At 48.9% G+C, this 19,621-nt stretch overlaps 6 protein-coding genes across 6 annotated transcripts; 3 read left to right on the top strand and 3 right to left on the bottom strand.

Annotated features, from left to right (window-relative positions):
• Positions 1–675: 675 nt before the first annotated feature.
• Positions 676–2,770, bottom strand: N7455_008341 (cytochrome P450; the record flags this gene model as incomplete). Its single annotated transcript, XM_040959067.2, has 7 exons — positions 676–1,226; positions 1,295–1,566; positions 1,616–1,863; positions 1,920–2,071; positions 2,133–2,324; positions 2,385–2,517; positions 2,569–2,770. The coding sequence occupies 7 exons, from the start codon at positions 2,768–2,770 to the stop codon at positions 836–838; spliced, it is 1,590 nt and encodes a 529-aa protein (XP_040810572.2). The 3' UTR covers positions 676–835.
• An 828-nt stretch (positions 2,771–3,598) lies between these two features.
• Positions 3,599–4,949, top strand: N7455_008340 (wax synthase family protein; the record flags this gene model as incomplete). The annotated part of the gene is made up of 2 exons (XM_040959047.2): positions 3,599–4,368; positions 4,421–4,949. The coding sequence occupies 2 exons, from the start codon at positions 3,599–3,601 to the stop codon at positions 4,947–4,949; spliced, it is 1,299 nt and encodes a 432-aa protein (XP_040810607.2).
• A 901-nt stretch (positions 4,950–5,850) lies between these two features.
• On the bottom strand, positions 5,851–7,515 carry N7455_008339 (uncharacterized protein; the record flags this gene model as incomplete). The annotated part of the gene is made up of 4 exons (XM_040958997.2): positions 5,851–6,153; positions 6,207–6,358; positions 6,411–7,357; positions 7,406–7,515. The coding sequence occupies 4 exons, from the start codon at positions 7,513–7,515 to the stop codon at positions 5,851–5,853; spliced, it is 1,512 nt and encodes a 503-aa protein (XP_040810589.2).
• A 517-nt stretch (positions 7,516–8,032) lies between these two features.
• Positions 8,033–9,367, top strand: N7455_008338 (uncharacterized protein; the record flags this gene model as incomplete). Its single annotated transcript, XM_040958993.2, has 1 exon — positions 8,033–9,367. The coding sequence occupies one exon, from the start codon at positions 8,033–8,035 to the stop codon at positions 9,365–9,367; it is 1,335 nt and encodes a 444-aa protein (XP_040810510.2).
• Positions 9,368–13,060: 3,693 nt separating this feature from the next.
• N7455_008337 (putative cell wall protein) lies at positions 13,061–15,763 on the top strand (the record flags this gene model as incomplete). Its single annotated transcript, XM_040959063.2, has 1 exon — positions 13,061–15,763. One exon carries the CDS (start codon positions 13,061–13,063, stop codon positions 15,761–15,763), a length of 2,703 nt encoding a protein of 900 aa, XP_040810553.2.
• A 690-nt stretch (positions 15,764–16,453) lies between these two features.
• Positions 16,454–18,374, bottom strand: N7455_008336 (PWI domain-containing protein; the record flags this gene model as incomplete). The annotated part of the gene is made up of 5 exons (XM_040958983.2): positions 16,454–16,585; positions 16,746–17,822; positions 17,878–18,042; positions 18,109–18,199; positions 18,271–18,374. 5 exons carry the CDS (start codon positions 18,372–18,374, stop codon positions 16,454–16,456), a joined length of 1,569 nt encoding a protein of 522 aa, XP_040810597.2.
• Positions 18,375–19,621: the final 1,247 nt, after the last annotated feature.

The raw sequence follows: 19,621 nt of genomic DNA, 5'->3' as shown, positions 1-19,621 counted from the left end.
TGAGTCTACTACGGAGTAGTGACGGTGGACACGATCCTTCGAAGAGTTTAAATGGACCTTTCCAAAAAAAAAAGGCCTGTGTAAGCAAGGGTGACTGCATTATTCCCTTCCAAGACAAATTCACAACTTCACTCTTCTACCTCCAACACCCAAGAATACTCGTGAGAACGGCCGGGAACCTACCATTTTCCCAAGTCAAGACGCACCTTGATAGTGTCTACTTCTCGACTTATATCCTCGGCAGGTATTTTCTATGTTCTTGTTAAATCCTTACATGTTGTGACAAATTCTATGTTGAGATTCTCGACATACCCCACACCAAAATGGTTGCACAGCATGTACTTTCGGTGCAAGAGGTGATTAAACACAGGGGGGCAGATGATTGCTGGATAGTAGTGAGAAATAAATAGTGGGACTTCACGCAATTTGCAAGCATTCACCCAGATGGGTTCCAACAATATCCAATTTCAAACACGGCTAGCTGAAGCTCAGCGATGACTGACTTAATATAGTCATTCTTCAATGCATGGGTCATGACGCAACACATTTGTTCCACCAGGTCCACAGCTATGGCCTGATCGAGAGAGCACGCTGTCCTTGCCTAAACACATGGGAGATCCTGATCCTAAGTACCGATGATGCATGGCGACAGCGTCGCAGAGGCTTGTCATCGAAGAGAACCCAAGCTATAAACATGATTGGTTATTGGAAGAATACATCGCAGTGAAGAAAGTGAAATCCTTACCCTCAAATCAACAAAATCCAGAGAAACCAAGAGAGTTATCGAAAAACACCATATATCAAGCAGGAATGCGCATTTCCAAAAGAATACCGATTAAATATCCCCTAGATCTGCTGCATTGCTCGCCTCCCATGGATATTTCTGCTCCACTGAACGAATGAGGGATTCATGAGCCGTACTGCGAGGTTCGATGTGGAACCTCCATGGTTCAGGATGACTGATGACCCCAGGCTGGAATTTTGGTTCGACCTCAATTTCCTTCCCATCTTCGACATCTTTCCTTATATTGAAGACAGCAAGCGACTGTGCTGCACTCAAATACAATGTGTTATCTGCTAAGATACGCGCGGGACAGATGCGACGCCCAAATCCAAAGGCAAGATCATGAGGATCTAACTCGGGCTCACGTCCATCAATCCCTAGAAAGCGCTCTGGTTTGAATACCATGGGATCGTGATAGACAGCAGGATCATGCATCATACCCCTTTGGTAGATGTCAGTAGACCTTCATAGATTTGAGAGTCAGGGCATTAAATGGGGCCTTGGACTCACCATATGTTAGGCATAAGAAATGAACCCTTTGGGATGAAATATTCTCCCCAGGTATCATCTTCAGTTGTCGCGTGGGGAAGACCCATAGGTGCCACCGGATGCCACCGCAGAACCTCCTTCACCACAGCATCGATATACGGCAAACGCGAGCGATCGGCGACTGTTGGAAGCTGGCAAGGTCCCAAAACCCGGTCGATTTCATTTTGTGCTTTACCTTGAACATCGGGATACAGTGTCAATGCAAGGAAAAGACATTCCATAGCGCACACAGTCTAGAGAAATTTAGTCAAAGGATAGAAAAGAAGGTATCAAACATCTCACAGTATCAGCACCACCTGCATAAAGTGACGCAGCTGACCACTTGGCAACAAACTCTTCTTCCGAGCCAGGTGGAGGGCACCCCGTTGTTTTGAATAAGTTAGAAAGATAAGAAGGCTGATACCGACCTTCTTCCGTTTGCCGATGTGCGAATGCGTAGGGCTTTTCCGCCAAAATCATGAGATTCTTCTTCCATGCTTGAGCAGTGCGCTTGAAGCTTGCTCCGGGAAGCCAGGACGGGACGTGTTTTACTATTTTCTGTTAATACTACCTCAGCAATTAGGGCAAGGCCAATATAGAGACATACGAGGTGGAATAATATCAACCAGCCAGGTACCCGGTGTACTGGCCTTAGAAAAATGATCGAGGGCCAGGTTTGCAATATGCACTAGCGGATCCCGCCTGTGTGGCTCAATGGTATATCCGTATGCAATTTTAAGAATGATCGCACCAGCCTCTCTGTGAAAACATAAGATTCAAGGTCTTTGCGTTGAATGAGATAATTGGAATATCTGCTCACGTTTGAATGTGTTCTATGAGCTTCCTCGGATCTTCGAGGACGCGAAATAGAAAGCGGTTTGTTTCTACTTCTTGTAGAGGATTAAACTGGGCCACAGCCGACTCAGATCCAATATATGGTTGCATTGCCTTGCGATAGGAGCGAAATCGAGCAGAGTATTTTTGCATTGCCAAAAAGTTCTCCCATCCCACCCTGCATTAGTTATCAATGCGTCAGCTCTATGTCCAGATCTGAACGGCCATGTATACTTACATTTCGGACGCAAAGACTAGATTTGGCCTAGAGGAGTATTTTGAAGAGCGCTTTGCTAGAAGTTCCATGGCTGGTTTTGCATCATTCAATATTACGATTGTTTGTCCCAGAACCGTGATAGAGCTGACCGGACCTGGGAATTCATTGAATCAGTGTGTGTTTTGGAAAATAAGAATCGCCGTACCGTAAGCATCTTTGTGTTGAAGCCAATGCATCCAATCTTGTGTCCCCGGTGGCGGTAGATCAGATATGTTGCCAAGCACTGGCGTCGGCCTCGGACCTGGTGGCAGTGGGCCAGCAAGCCTCTGGCGGCTCAACAGCATCTTGGCCACATAGAGGACGAGGGCTCCCAGCAAAATACTAGAGATAACGGTGAATAACAACATCGAGGCGAGTGAGTACTAAGAAACGAGAATGGCGGAGGAAATAAAGAAGTTTATAACACAAACAATATGACATCTGCCAACCCCACTTGTAACCTGTACGTCCCACCCTGCTTGGGTGAGAAAAAAAATCAAGATTGTATGGATATGACCGTGCTGAATTTCTAACGTTCTCCTATTGGGTTTCAGTTTACGAGAGTCCCCGCATGTACGTGTCCCTTGCTTCCCCGCTGCATCATATCGTAACTAGAATGTGTTAAGTACATATGCAAGTACATAGGTAAATCCTACAAGAGTACACCTTTGGTATGTGGATAAGTGCAGGTGGCAGCACCTCGGAGCATGTTACCAGCAGCGTGTCCCACCAGTTCCTCTGTTCCTCACTACGGAGTCGATCAAGGCTAGGACACGAGGTTGCCTGCATTCAATGTCAGTTCAAGACTTTCACGATTAGGGAATGAACTTTCATAAAGAAATCCAATGTGAAGTATATTTACATATCGTGATCACATTCTTGGATGCTAACGGCCCGGCGGGTAATTTTAAGCCGCTTGTGCAACCTTTTCTTTTCCCACGGTTTTGATCACCAGTGGTCCATGGTCTGGGGCTCCAGTTCCAAGATTGAGCTGAGCTTATTTAAATCTTGGGCAATTAACGATTCCAAACATTGCTCAAAGTTATATTTTTTTCTTTCGCATTTCAAGCTCTGGAGGAAGCTATTCGGTTCTAACTAACTGGCTAATAAATTGACATCGGGTCGGGTGTGGGTCCAACTCAAATTGTGATGAGTGTAAATCCAGACCTCATTCACCTCTCACACTAGACGCAGTGATGTATGGGCTGTATCACTCAACAGGTGCAAACATATTAGAATTCTTCTGCTTCTACCTGGTTCAGAATGTGGTCCCTGCCGCTCTCATCATCACCACGCGGAAAAGTTCTCCCCTGCGATACCTGTGCATTCCAGGGATGATATGGATCGCGAGCAGGTTCATCCGTCCCTTTGGCTCGTCTGGCAGTCCCACATGGTGCCAGGCCATAACACAACTTGTCATTGCGACTTTACAGGCAATAAATCTGTTGTTGCTCAATCCTCTGGCCAACGCAGACATCTCACGGAGTGCAAAAAGCGTTCAAAACTTCGGATCTAGGTTGATCACAGTGTTTCGCTTGCTTGCTCAAACCCGCGCTGTCAATACACAATGGCAGGTGAAGAATGTGCCTTATCATCCAAAGTATTACCTGCGGCGGGGTATGCATATCCCAACACGGGGTCGATTTTTGCTGCGACAGTTAGCAATCATCGTATGGCAGTGCTTGGTGCTGGACATAGTGCAAACGGTGTCGCTTCAGCAGGCTAAGGAACGCGGTCTGCCTGAACCCGCATCATTGGAACTCGAATGGATTGTGCCTGTGGGACAATGGGTAGAGCGAATAGCTACGCACCTGTCTATTTGGTTTGTGGTAAACCGTCTAATCAGCGATCTTGCGTATCGAGTACTGTCAATATTCTTCGTCGGGATCGGGCTAGATTCTCCTGAAGACTGGCCACCAGCCTTTGGGAGTATGGCGGATGCATTTACATTGCGCAACTTTTGGGGGTAAGCCATATTTGTTTACCAGGGTACATACTTATGTTGACGCATTTTGCAGGAAATTCTGGCATCAATTCATGCGCCAGCCCTTTACTTCTATTAGTAACTTCATCGCACGAGATGTTTTAAATCTCACCAGGTCTTCAATACTCGAGCGATACACCAATCTTTTCATTGTCTTTCTCATCTCTGCGATATTTCATGTCATCGTCGATATACTGCAGAGCATTCCGATGGAAAGGTCCGGCTCGATGCTATTTTATTTAGCATTTGTCTTCGGGATAATGCTCGAGGATGGAGTGCAAAATATTTGGAAACGGGTACAAACACCTGGCAGCAGGAAAGAGGAGGCAAAGCAACCATCAGACATCGTGTCGCTTTGGAAGCGTGTTGCTGGGATTGTATGGGTTATGCTATGGCTTGGGGTCACCTCGACATGGTATTTCACTCCGATGATTCAATCCACAAATGATGATCTGCGGGTGATTCCTTTCAGCATTGCAAAATATATCGGCTTCCAGTCGCTTATAGGTATTGTCGTGGGTAGTGGAGTTGGCATTGTGGTTATGTTTGAAGTTGAGATATGAGACAAAAATATCCGGTCTCAGAAGAAGGTACAAGGACACTAATCGCCGGATGGAACCTGGGAGTATACAGGTGTTGTGTTACACTGTTAGTACCGGCGAAGCAGAGGGTACTTGTAGCGCCTCCAACGTCGATCCCATCAAGTCAGCCGAACCCCTCGGGCGTTCCTCACCTCATCAAAACTCCAATTTTTCAACTCCAAACTATAAACATTCTTCACATGACTAGAACAGCCCAAAATGGACGTCCCAATCCAAGTCCTTACCAATAGCGCCAGCGAGAGTACTCGGATCATCAAGGCAACCCTGTCATTCGCGGCAAAGTATCGAGAGCGCAGTCGTTTAACGCGCCAGAAGGGAAGGAGAAATATACAATTCAAATCTACAGCAAAACTCCGATTGAACCTGCGGACTTCGAAAGCCTTTATGAATACCTCTAGACGAGATGGAAGAAATTATCCGGAACTACACTGACTGGCCAGAGGACGCAAAGGACTTAGGGTAGCGGACCTCTATCCAGCAAGAAGATGATCGTAACTTCACTTTCCTTGGGACAGAAAGTCGGATATCATTTTACGAGGCGGATCTGCTGCCGCGAAACCGACCGGAAATATATGCTACCCCACGGGGATGGGAAGCTGGATCTTGAATTTGAGGGTAATCGCCAGTTGATCAGTGAGGATGATGTTCAACGCTTCATTCAAAGTCTGGAAGCAGTGTTGACTGTCTCTTGATATGCGACGAGAACAGCCTTTTAAATTTTTTGTTATACTCCAAATTTCAATGTTATCAAGTTCAGAGGATGTCTCGAAATCTAGTAACCGTTTTAATTTATTGGTCTGATCTGTAAACACACCAGGCGTACCAACAGCACTCCTTGAATAACACAATTCAGTGGGATGTTTCAATCACTCTGTACCTCTGAAGCTGTTCCGACCTTCCCTCTCGTAAGCCTGTAAGCCCACAGGGCGGCAGTCAAACCCACGTCAACAAAGTCGAAAACAAGAGCTCCGCCAAAGATGATTGCATAATATATCCACGCTAAAGACTTCGGCAAAGATATGACTGTAGCGACAATCGCCCAAGGCAGCATCCAAAGGAAGTTAGATCCAAGTGATTGGTAGAGGTACCATCGTGGCGATGTCGCCAGAAGAATTGCCGCAATCTGGCAACTCAACCCATAAAATATGTAGGTCCAGTCGATATTCTGTTTGGTGTGAATGGATATTATAGTTCTCATTCATTCTTTTCAGTACTCACCTTCCACATCTTTTGAGTGATCTTTGCCACAACTGTCGAGTCAGATAGATAGTGCGCAAATGCCTCTACCCCACGCAGCGATAGTGCAATGCACATTATGGTCTCAAAAACTAATGCAATCAGGCAGGAGTGAAGCGCTGGCCGAATCAGTTCTATGGGGGCAGTTCAGTAAGTGACTACCACAAGTCCCGGCATCACACCTACCAATAATGTCTTTCCTAGTTGCCTCGGGGTATGCAGTGCCACTTTGAGCACGAAATTGGCCCCAGTTATGACCCACAAAAGCCAAAGTGGAAGCCTCCAATGCCTGCACGGGAACCATGACAAGCCCCCAGCGGATCGTGTTAAAGACTCCCCATGAAGTTGCATAGTCACTTCCCAACAGAATGATTCTATGGACAAGCCACAGATAAATCGCATTTCGAATAGCGGACTCCGCGAATGTGTAAGCACTAGGTCTGATAAGTATCAACAAATCGGAAACTCTGCAGCGCAGTCTCTGCGGGCCATCTGTATCCTTCTGGCAACGTTTCACGACAACGGTGAGAAAATATATCAGTCCGACCAAAGACGATACACTATCGCAAACAAGGCGAATGATGGCTTGCATGACAATTGTAGGTTTCCAGCCACCTACATGCACCTTTGAAATGACTAATAAATCGAGCACGATATTGATGAGGAACTTTGCAGAACTGATGATCAACGGCACGTCGGGGTTATCCAGTGCCCTTGTTGAAGCAGACAAAGCGGCTTCTATCGCAGACGTCACGGCTTGTACAGATGAAAGTCGTACATATGTGATGGAGGTTTGTCGTACTTCCACTGGTACGAATCCCGAGGCCAGAGACCTGGAGGCAGCCAAGAATATTACTGTCATTGTTATTCCAAGAACAGTCTGTGCAAGGATCATTGTGTAGGCTAGGTTCAGTCGTGAGGGAACAGTGCGTGTAGACTTGTCCCCAATTACAAGCCATGCAGAGCGGGGTAGGCCCTCGTTAAGCACTTCCACAATCACTCCAATGTAGGTGTACATATCTGTCGTGACGACTTGCTTCGCGTTGATGTTCGCCACCCACAGCTTGCTGAGAGTGCTGTACAAGGCTGGAAGGGCAAAGGCTCCTAGGTTGAACAAAAATGAACCGAAATATCTGCCAAAGTCAAATTCCCTGTTCGGGTAGGTGAGAATATAAACTCACGTTTTGCGACTCCATCGCTTAGGCTTTGGTACAATGTCGGGTTCCTCTGTCAGCTCCTGCTCTCTCACCATATTGCCTCGTACAGTCGGTTTTGTAGAATCGGTTTCCATTTCTGATGATACATGCGTCATGTCGAGAGGCGGAGGAAGGGGTTTGAAAGAGGGGAATCATCTTGGCGCGTGATGCTTGTCTATATGTGGGAATTTTAAGGTATTGGGCGTTAATAGACGCCTGTCTTGGTAAGGGCAAACAAGCTAGAAGATCACCTAAGGCATAAGACAGTCATCAGACCGACAATGTTACAACCTGCCCCTGGACTGCTGAGTTACCAACTAGGCCAAAAAGACCACTATATCTGAGCATTACGCTCAGATAGTCCATGCTCCGATATATATAGTGCGTGTCATGACAGACAACCAAGATGATTATCAGAGATCAATCTGTGAATATAATAGCACTATATATTTGTTGAGGTCCTAATTTCCCTTGAAAAATGATTCAATTCCTTGATGACTACACCGTACTTGGTAAGGGTTCGTGCGCCCAACAGAGCCGCATGTCCTATCCCCCTTTCTTCCCGAGAGGTCCACATATCATTTTCTTTACATTTGGACTAGAATTTCCAGTATGCCACAAAAGTCCGTCTCAAAGTGTGATCATAAGTCTATCTGTTTATCCTCCTCTCCTCATGCTACTGTAGCAGGTTTCAGAAGACAAGGCCCACGGCAACGTCTCGCTGCTATCAAAGCAGACAATCGAAGCTTCCCACGAGAAGACAAACTCTTCCTTGAAGAAGACGACAGAGTTTTCCCCGCCCCCTTGTTGCTGCCTGGAGATGATCTTGCCGGGGATCCAGAAGACCCGCAGAGTTTTCAAGAATGGCTTGATGAGGAACACCGCAATCCAGTAACCGCAAAACAAAAAACCGCCTATATCGTTCCATCTCCTCAAATTGACTCAAATGTCGACTTTATGCGAACATGGACAACACCAAAATGTCCAGACGATGGGCTTTCCACAAAGCCCCCTAGTACGAAGGACGTCCGGGATTATCTGACTGCCTTCTATCACGGTCTTCCTGTCAAGATGATGCCACCATCTACCTTGCGGTTTATTCCATGGGAAGAACCCACAAAGAGACCTCGGAAAAAGACAGGCCCGCAATACCTGGGTCTGCAATCCGGCGACGAGTGCGTGCGCATTCGCTCACGTACCTTGTCCGATGGGGCATATGGGGGCCAAGTCAATCTAGACGATCTTCTTGATGTTGCCATTAGTATTTTACCGAAAGATGCATATGCCCTCTTGATTCTCGTTGACTTCGATCTTTACGAAGACGACGATGACGAGTTCGTATGTGGCCGTGCATACGGAGGAAGTCGCGTTGCAGTGGTATCCAATGCAAGATACAATCCCATACTGGATAATATTCAAGATGTTGAGCGTCTCCATGCATGGCCTGCTTCGCATTGCGATAAGTACATGTCAGCATGTGCTTCGGCAGAACCAACTGCAAAGAGACAGAAAAGATCTCAGGTCAATAGTCGAGGATCACACAATTCAAGTTTGGAGCTAAATGGTCCTGTGAGGGATGCAGTATCAGTCTACCGCTCCCTTCCAGAAGTAGATTCATCGCCTTCATTACTGTCTGCGCTCTGGTTGGGTCGTGTTTGTCGGACGGCGAGCCATGAATTGGGTCACTGCTTTGGGATTGCCCATTGCGTGTACTATGCATGCTCAATGCAAGGCACTACGTCTATCAGCGAGGACGCAAGACAGCCACCTTATTTCTGTCCGGTCGATCTGGCGAAGATACTTTGTGCCACTTCAACGTCTGCGTCTGAGCGGTATCGTGCTCTTTTGGCGTTTTGTGACCGGCCTGGTAATGATGGTACACATTTCTTCACACCGTTCGCTACTTGGATCCGAAGTAGGTTAGCCCAGATCAAGGACTCTATTTGAGTTTCTTGATGGCGATGCTGTTCTTTGTTTTTCCATGTTGATGATAGGTGGGGGTTTTGGATGTAGATAAGCAATACCGACGTATCTCTTTCACAAACTCAATTATGGAATATAGTGATTAGGGCTATGAATAAAGTTGGTCAAGAACCTTGGAACAGGAATTCTAGAAAGACTCTAAATCCCTGGCAACCAGTGTACAACAACAGTAGCTGGTTATAACATAATGTGTACCATGGCATGTATGTTGTACTATGTAGATAGAACCAACCTCGGCACTGCCAAAATGGATTCTGCCCTTCGAACCCCACTACCCCTTCCCTTGCATGTGATATGGGACGTCTCGTCTTGTCCGCGCTGGTGAATTCCGGAAATTCTTTGACTTTGGTTTGAATTTGGTATAACTGCCCGTCGTGGTGTGGGATGGGTGTGGGGACCGTGGACACAGGAGCTCACCTTAGCGTTCGCTGTATCAGAAAATGTACTCCGTATGGGACGATAGATTGAAGAGAACTGAGAACTCGGTCGAGAGACCGGCAAACAGATCCGATCCCTGTTTCGGCTATCTCAACAAAAAAAAAAAACAAGCCGTCGTTTCAAGTCTTGCGATCCGAGGACGTTCCACGGTTTCCATTAGTGATGGTTGGGGTCATTCTTCTTTTTTTAGCATTCAACAACGGGAAACTTGTGAGCGAGGTAGTATGAGAGGTTTATTTGGATGCACTTATTTTTCTCCAAGTATACTATCTCGAACGGGTGTTCCTGACGGCCGACCTTGCCAAGCTGTTTCAAGTTAAGAATTGGGGGTTTGAGGATGTCTTTCAGCGCCACCCATACACGGGAAAGGTCGGCTAATGGGGCGTAAAACTTTGTACTCCGTACTCAGTATGTACAAAGTATGGCCTTTGAAGCTTGGAAGCTTAAAAGGGTTTTACCAACAGATCTTGGCGTGAACTGGTGGATCCCCGATCAGAGCTGCCGGAGACAAAAATAGCAACCGTTTCAAGTAGAGTGAGGTTCCTGACGGATCGTGGATCTGAGCATTGTTGCTAAGGTTCGTGGTTGAACTGGTTTTTGGTTTTTGGGGGGGTGTTTTTTGGTTATGATTCACGATGAAACATCCGACTGTTTCCGAAAGGGTGGGGAATACGGAGTATACCACCTGAGAGATCGATTCTATAGGAAACTTGAAGGATGTAGTGGCTTTTCATCTTTTGCGACTTCGAACAAAACTGCTCGAATCAAAAACCCAATAGCCCATCGTACCTTGTAGTTATTCTAAGACTATCTTCGGCCGATCATAAGACTATCTTCGGCCGATTGTTCCGAATAAACGACTATCGCAGAGAGGCGTTGGACTAGTTGAGCCTAATGGTTTTGGTTTTTTCTATTTTTCGAATGGGTTTCTTTGTTTTAGACCATATTGGGTACTTCGTACTCGTATGTTGTACCTCGGATATTATTGAGACTTGGTGCTGGCGGAAGTCGAATTATTGGAGGATCCATCAGACCAGCGATGGAACACACGGACTTTGTCTACTCCGTACAACAATATTTGTCTTTCGAATCTTTCGAATCCCAAAGGATCTTTCAACATTTTTTTCCATTTACTTTTAGTCATTTTTCCCGACCCGTAGCAAAGATACTCTGCATTGGATGGATCCTGATGGGTCGGGAAGCTGCAGCTAGAGATGAGAACTGCAGCTTGCAGTCCCATTTCTGCTCAGGTGGCATCGACCTCTTACAAATCAACCCATCGCAATTTCCAAGGTGCAGGTGCTAAGGTATCCTGCCAGTTGAGAGGCTGACCATCACATGCACTGTCTGCACTACTCCGTGCTCGTGGAGCTCTTCCGCGTGGGGTGAGACATTTTCATTTATGCAGATCACGGCTTTTAGTGTTGTTTGAGAACCGGTAGTTTGTGGAGCAGTGGAAGAGAAGCTTAATGGCTAGGGATTATTTCTCGAATTCAATGAACCGTCCCCTATCGACTGTTTTCGGTGTTTATTTGGTTGACCCCTGTATAGAACATCCGGTGCCATCAGCACAGTAAACAAGTGGTTCAAAGACAATTTTACAATTTTAAGGGATAGGGCTTTATCCACTCTGCGGCCGAAGGCACCTTTAGCTTGTTTTGATATTAATCCATCTGGAATAGAGGATTCTGATTTGACTATGCAACCCACAAAGTGGAGATGCTCCCATGCGTGAGCTGCATAACTTCATATTTATTTCATTCACATTTTAAGCCCGACTAAGTGGCGTCCTAACTAGTGCTGTCAACATTGGAAAGGCCTAGATGCTGCTATCCTTGTTTTTGTGTCGAGTACGGAGTAGCTCTGTCTGGAGCAGACTCTTCGTGAAAAGCCGGGTTCAACTGCTGGTGTCGGCTCTGCGTGATACTATTATGTACAATAGTTGGTCAAGGACGTACTCTTCACAACCTGTAGAGTGAGTGTAATTATGTTCATTTATGCCGACCGTATACTTTGGGACTGTCTCTGACGTTGTACTTTGTACTCTATAGTTAATGAAAAGTACATATATGATCCGAGTTCGTCAAAAGTACTCCCTCAGAAAGCACTGAAAATTCAGTTGGTGGCTAACAAGTTCCCCTCCGTAAATAGCCTTAAATTGTTTTATCGTGTATCTTGAGTTGACAGGTGCAAGTTTGACGGAATCGGACATGTCCATCTTTGCCTGATATGGTCAAGAGCATGCTGTACCTGCGCTAATTCCCCGGGAGCAGTGGAACATGCATTTTGACAACGGACCACTCGGAATGCCGCATACACTTTCTTCGGACAGGGTTGAGAATCAGATACTTGGACTTGGACTGTAAGGCGGTACTCCATCGTAGATGTGTATAATATACTCCGTAGAGTAGAATATAGTTCCGACTGTGGAGATAGAAAGGGGGTTAAACTTCAGATACACAAAAATGACGAGGTTAGAACGTTTCAACCGTCCCAAGGTTGATCTTTTGTTGATCTTTTTCCCGTTATGACTTGGCAGTTTTTTCTTTTCTTTTTTTTTTATGTGTTCTTTTTTGGGGATGTTTATTTCCCATTAGGGTCTTCTTCCTATCTCTACCCGAATAGACAGAGTTCGGACTACGGACTGGTTAACATTCAGATGGTGTGATAAATATGATGAATATGATTAATATCGTAAATATCGTAAATATCATCCATGGATAAACATGATAAATACGATACATTTTCCAACTCTACCAAAAATAGCTCGGAGCATGGCCCACAAGTACGGAGTACTAACCTGTTAGCCCCCTCAGGAGTCATGATCCACTTGAAAGATCCCAAGGCTCCATCTTCTCATCCCTGAACCCTAAGGGGTCGATAGCTCCAAATGTGGAATTGGAGACCGGGGTAGAACCAGTATGAGTGTGTTCCGATGCGGATGCAGTTCAGTACCTGGAAGTGATGCCCGGAACCCTCCCGGCTCATAGTTGATCAGGGGGTATATAAACAACCATGGCGATCACCTCTTCGAATCTTCAATTGTTCAACTGTCTTTCTTCTCTTTTCTCTCTTTCCAGTCTATCGTTAATTCCTTTGGCGGCTTCTGCCTGCCTGTCCAGTCTTTCGCTTCTGTATACCCTTGTTCAGAAGACTTTATACATCCCATAGATTTGGGCCTATTACATTCGTTAATCCAACACGAAAAAAAAACGCAACATGCGTTCTTCTCTCGTTATGCTCGCCGGCCTGGCGGGCGCAGCTCTCGCCTACCCTACCGACAAGGCCGTGGAGCCCCGTACCCTGGGTCTCCTCGGTGAGATCCTCGGCGACATCACCGTCGACGTGACTTCGATCCTCAGTGCCGTCCTCGGTGGCCACTCCTCCCACTCCTCCGTTGAGCTTCTTGCTGGTCTGAGCGCTGAAGGTGCTGCCGCCCTCTCGGGTGGTGCTCTTGGCTGCAAGTCCGGTGTCATCCACCACAAGGCCAAGGCCGCCCTCAAACTTTGGTTGCTCTTCCACGCCGACCTTGACCTCTCCCTCAAGAAGTCACTGATCTCCTGGTGTGAGGGTAACGATGAGCTCGTCCTCTCCGAAGACATCCTGGCTGCTCTGTCCGTGTACATCCCCGGATGTGCCGATATCGCTGCCCAGGGCCAGCTTTACGTGACCGTTGACGGTATCTTTGATGCTGCCAGCCTCGAGTCCGCTCTCGTCCTGAGTGCTAGTGCTCAGGCTTCCCTTTCCGCTTGGATTGAGGCTAGACTTGATCTTGATGTTGGTGTCAAGGTCGGTCTGAATGTCTGCGCCGCTGGCGGCGTTGTCGGCAGTCTGGCCGCTGATATCAAGGCTTCCCTCCTCGCCTGGATCAACAGCAAGGAGTGTGACCTTAGCGCTCACCTCAAGGTCTCGGTTCTTGCCTGGATCAACGGTCACGCCGGTGGTGACCTTGTTGAGATTGGTGCTTTTGCTGAGACCGCTCTCTCTACCATCTCCGTTGGTGCTTCCGTCGGTGTGCACGTTCTGGAGTCCGGCCTTCTGTCTATTGGCGGCCAAGCCACTCTTGCCGCCTTCCTCGGCGTTGATCTCGCTGCTGGTCTCACTACTGATGTCAAGCTCGCTCTCGAGGCATGCGCCAAGGGTGAGCTCGCCACCGCCGTCGAACTTGACATCCGCACCCAGCTCGCCATCTGGCTCCACAGCTCCGACTGCTCTCTGGGCGTTGAGCTCAAGGCTGTCGTCCTTCTTTGGCTGTCCTTCGCTGTTGAGGCTGATGTCTCCGCTTCCCTCGACCTGGTCGGTGGCCTCGTCAGCGATGTCACCGGTCTCCTGACCGAGACCGTCAGCGGTCTCAGCGTTGACCTCCGTGGTGCCCTTTCCCTCTGCGCTGCCGGCGGTAGCTTGGTTGACCTGAGCTTCGCTGCCCGTGCTGAGCTCGCTGCCTTCCTCAGTGGCTGCACTTCCATTGATATCGATGTCACCATCCAGATCATCATCATCCAGTGGTTCACCGGCTGCAGCATCCCCGGTGCTCCCTCCGTCCCCCCCTCGTCTTCCGTTCCCAGCCTGCCCTCCAGCACCCCCTACCTGCCCGGCACCTCCGCTGTGCCTTCCGGTCCCAGTGCCTCTGCCTCCGTCTCCGTTCCCGCCGGCACCCCCGCTGTGCCTTCCGGTCCCGGTGCCTCTGTATCTGTTCCCGCCGGTACCCCGGTCCCCAGCGGCCCTGCTGCCAGCACCACCCCCTGTGATACCGAGACCTCGGAGATTGTCGGCTCTACTGTGATCCCCGGTGGCCCCAACGGTTCCGGCTCTGTCACTGTTCCTGCTGTTCCCACCGGTACCGCCCCTGCTGAGACCCCCTCCGGCCCTGCTGGCACCACCGATGTGCCCGTTCCCTCCGGCCCGGCTGCCAGCACCACCCCCTGTGACACCGAGACCTCGCAGATTGTCGGCTCTACTGTGATCCCCGGTGGCCCCAACGAGTCTGGCTCCCAGACCGCTACCATCCCTGCTGTCCCTACCGGCACCGCCCCCGCCGAGACCCCCTCTGGCGTCGCTCCCACCGGTACTCCCGTCGCTAGCGTTCCCGGTGCCAGCACCACCCCTTGCGATACCGAGACCTCGGAGATTGTCAGCTCTACTGTGATTCCCGGTGGCCCCAACGAGTCCGGCTCCCAGACCGTTACCGTGCCTGCCGTGTCTACTGGCACCGCCCCCGCTGAGACCCCCTCTGGCGTCGCCCCTACCGGCACTCCTGTCGTTACCGGGCCCGCTCCCTCTGGTCCTGCCCCTAGCGGCCCCGCTGCCAGCTCCACCCCATGCGACACCGAGACCTCGGAGATTGTCAGCTCTACTGTGATTCCCGGTGGCCCCAACGAGTCCGGCTCCCAGACCGTTACCGTGCCTGCCGTGCCTACTGGCACCGCCCCCGCTGAGACCCCCTCTGGCGTCGCCCCTACCGGCACTCCTGTCGTTACCGGGCCCGCTCCCTCTGGTCCTGCCCCTAGCGGCCCCGCTGCCAGCTCCACCCCATGTGACACCGAGACCTCGGAGATTATCACCTCCACTGTGATCCCCGGTGGCCCCAACGAGTCCGGCTCCCAGACCGTTACCGTGCCTGCCGTGCCTACCGGCACCGCCCCCGCTGAGACCCCCTCTGGCGTCGCCCCTACCGGCACTCCTGTCGCTACCGGGCCCGCTCCTTCCGGCCCTGCTGCCACCACCGACGTGCCCGTTCCTTCCGGTCCCGCTGCCTCCACTCCCTGTGACACCGAGACCTCTGCGATCGTCACCTCAACTGTCATCCCCGGTGGCCCTGCTCCCTCCGGCCCTGCCCCTACCAGCGCCCCCAGCGTCCCCTCCGGTGGTGACGTTGTCACCGTCACCAAGACTGTGACTGCCACCGTCTGCGGCTGCGAGTAAAGCAGACACCATCCCTGGACATATTCCGAAGACAAGGCCCTTAAAAGGTCTCTCTCATAGAATTTTCTTCGTCAATTGTTAACCTTTTTGCTTTTTGCTTTTTGAGCCCTATCCACGACAAGATGATTTTCGACACACGTGGGGTTGTCAATGTGGCTGCCCATGCTTCAGATATACCCTTCCATCCCACCCTGTGATCTGCCGTCTCTCCGCCTCTGACGTCTCTGTAGATATATAATTCTAATTCTAATCTGCTTGTGTGGTGATTGAAATATCCTGTTCATCATGTGTATCGCATATCTCATGTTCTGGTGTGTTTATGTATGGTTCTGGATATCGGCATGCTTGAAGATCATCCAGATCCCTTGTCAACTGATGACTTGTGTGTATATATATCTTTCCCTTTAATGGAGTACATTCCTTTGTGTTATTGTTAGCGATATGTTTGGCTCAACTTAGGATAGCATCATCTTTTCCTCCAGTGTATTCTGCCGTCGGGCCTTACTAGGGTATACAACAGAGCACATAAATCTGATTTTCAAAAAAAAAAAAAGAAACAGTAATTGGAATTGTTACAAAGTACATACATGTACAGCGCTAAAACGCACTCATTTCGTTGGGGTAAATCTCAAAGTTCAAGTCACAAATGGCCAGTGTCAATCCCTCCCCACTGGTTCTTGCTGCTCTCGTTTAGTCCTGCTTTGGCTGTGAGGCATTGCTCGGCTTCTCGCTAGATCGGCGACGCATAGCAATACATTTCTCACGGAGTAACTTCTCACGAAATTCAGTTGAATGGATCCACGCAGAAAGTGGTTTCTTGGTCTAAGTGTTGCGAGTTTGTTAGTATCCGATTCAACATAGCAACTTCAGAAACAACATGACATGTGAAATTTTTAGACGAACATTAAGTAGGAATTGAATCTGGGTGGTAAAGGATACAAGGTTGAGGTCGATCCAGGAATCTCTATTTTCAATTACCAACCTGCTCGGCAACTTTTTTCTCACTGTCATCGGCCTTGGTGTCGTCAGCCTTGGTGTCATCAGCCTTGGTGTCATCAGCCTTGGTGTCATCAGCCTTGGTGTCATCAGCCTTGGTGTCATCAGCCTTGGTGTCATCAGCCTTGGATGGGTCATCAGCTTTCAAAGGGGTTCGGGTGGAATCATCGTTCTCATCAGCCACCTTGCGTCGTTTCTCATCAGGGTTGTATCTTTCCAGAGAGCGGCGCCGCTTGCCGTCGGTGTCCTTCTTAGGGCTGCGACTGCGGCTACGGCTTCGACCACCGCTGGGGCTGCGGCGTCGACGGTTCTCACCACGATCACGTGTACCAGTACGGTCAGGGCTGCGAGTGCGGCTGCGGCTCAAGCGACGAGAATCGCGGCGGGCATAGCGTCCAGATGAGCGGTGGGATCTCGAGGGAGATACGGACTTGGGAGAGTCTGCCTGGCGCCGGGTGTGGCGGGGCTGCGATGATACACTGCGGCTACGAGAGACGGAGCTTCGTCGGCGGCGGTCTCCTCTGGGGGAACGTGAGCGCGGGGAACGGCTGCGGGAAATGGGTCTTGCTTTAACACGGTCACCGTAATCCGGACTGCTGCGTCTTCTCGCTCCTCCGCGGTTGCGTCGCTCGGGAGATACTGAGTTGCTTGGGGAACGGGGGCGGCGTTCGCGTCGTCTGTGGCGTGGCTCATTGCGGTTTCGACGAGATGGTGAGGATGGCTTTGGGGATCGAGATGGAGAACGGGTGCCGTGTGAAGAAGTGGATGGTCGGCGGCCGCGACGATTACCAGGCGGAACGTAGGAGTCAAAATCACGTCGCGGAAGAGGCTCGCGGAATCGGTCTCGGCTACGGTCTTGGTCTCTGGGAGGCGAAGATCGTCTGTTGTTGAAGTCTCGTCCTCGGCCACCGCGATCACCGCGATCACCACCTCGACCTCCACGTCCGCGGTCTGGTCCACGGTCTGTTCGCTCACGGCGTCTCACATCGTCCAGCTCTCGTTCGCGGTTTTGGTCTTGTTCCCGTTGGCGTCGAAGTGCTTCACTAGCTTTCTCGGCTTCGAGCTATATTGTAGTATGGTTAGAACATATCCAAGGTCGAGGGCACGCTTACAATCACCTTCTCTTGTATGAGCTCAAGCTTCTTAGCCTCCAGGAGCTCCTTCGGAACGCCCTGTGGATTGGCCTGACCGCTCAGACACAACGACCATAACTCTTGGCAGAACTTGGGAGTATCCTTGTCGAGGAACCCAGTAAGTTGGATTTGGAGAGATTTGATATCGGGCTAGAATCAGAAACAGGTGTCAGCAAACTAGGGTCGAGACGCTAGATATCCGACGGCCCAACATACATAGCGTGGTCCCTCCAGATGGGCGAAACAGAGCTCGATAACAACGTCATCCTCGTTTCCCAATATTTTGGAGATTTGACTTGCGATCCATCTACGTAGGTGGGGAAAAAAGCAATGTCAGTAAACCGGAGATCCGAAAAAACGCCGGGGAAAGCCACTTACTTCTTCATAACCTCGATATTGACCTTGGTCATATCCACCTTCTTATTGAACTCAGGGGGGAACTTGGTCCGCCTAATTAGCTTCGCATCCACGCTAGACGCCATTTTTGCTAGAGTCCGAGATGAGGGAAGGAAAGTCCATGACGAGCAAACGCGAGATAGATGTCCGCGGTGTTCTTATTGCACTTATGGTCGCTCGCGGGTGCCGTAGTTGGAGTTTTCGCCCGATTCCTAAGGCGCCGAACTCACCAATATCTAGGAGTTCGACAACATCCATAACTACTACTATACTATCTAGATAGATCTAGATGTCTGAGGTTTTTATTCTTGTATATGATCATTTATTTTCCTGTTCTTAAATCCTATTTTAAAAGAACAAGAAGAAAATGATATGCTAGGCTGGTCCTTTATTTTCCCTCTTGAATGAAGTATATATAACACGCCGTTTTTCATCTGCGGCATTGCCTTTGCCGTGCTGGTACAACTGTCGGCATGCTGTTTCGAGGATTGCCACTTGACGAGTTCCGGCGAAGTCATCTTGTTGAGCTTTCTGGAGATTTCTGTGTGGAAGGTATCAGAGAGTTTGTTGCTCTTGATATTCTTCTTATCGGATATCTTTTTAACTTCTCCGTTTCTGCACAATTCAAATAGTCTGATGTCTGTGCCCCCATAAACGACTACCATATATGTAGGTCTCATCCCTCTTTGGTACTTATATAGCCGTAAAGTGTTAAATTTAATTCGTTTATAAACTTACTTCATCACGAAGGCTCTGTAAGCTAAGATATATAACAGTTTCACATTCCTTTTCGGGGTGACTAGATTAATTCATAGTGGTCAAACAACTGAAAGCTATACTTCTTATACGATAGTTTTGCAGGGCTACTCCGATAGTCTAGTATATATAGAGAGGAGATGACTTAAGTACATCTGAATTATCAGGTTTCGTTGCAGCTTCGGATTTTCCTATTGATATATCAATCATACCGAATATTGGAAGGCAGTGATGGCCATTTATATTGACGATAACCTCATGTGCATCATTTGACACTTGTTTAGATTCACAAATGTACGATAAAATTCCCCCATTGAGGAGTATGGCAACATTGCCAACTTTAGTCTAATAGGTAGTCTATAACTAGAAGGATACTAGTAAGTGGAGGTTATCCGGCCGATCCCAAATCGGGTATAAGGGACTGATTGTGGCCTTGGGATTTACTTAAGGTACTGGAACACCCTTACTAGAGAAAACCGGGGTATTATCAGCCTAAAGCTGTGTCCGCCTTTTGTGAAATCTTCTCCACTCAAGCGCAGAATCAATTCTTTCAAGTATCTGTGGTATGTTGTGGTGT

This window comes from Penicillium solitum (assembly GCF_028829755.1).
Source record: "Penicillium solitum strain IBT 25940 chromosome Unknown utg000005l_segment0_segment0, whole genome shotgun sequence".
Classification (NCBI taxonomy): domain Eukaryota; kingdom Fungi; phylum Ascomycota; class Eurotiomycetes; order Eurotiales; family Aspergillaceae; genus Penicillium; species Penicillium solitum.
This window is presented reverse-complemented; position numbering and strand designations above follow the sequence as displayed.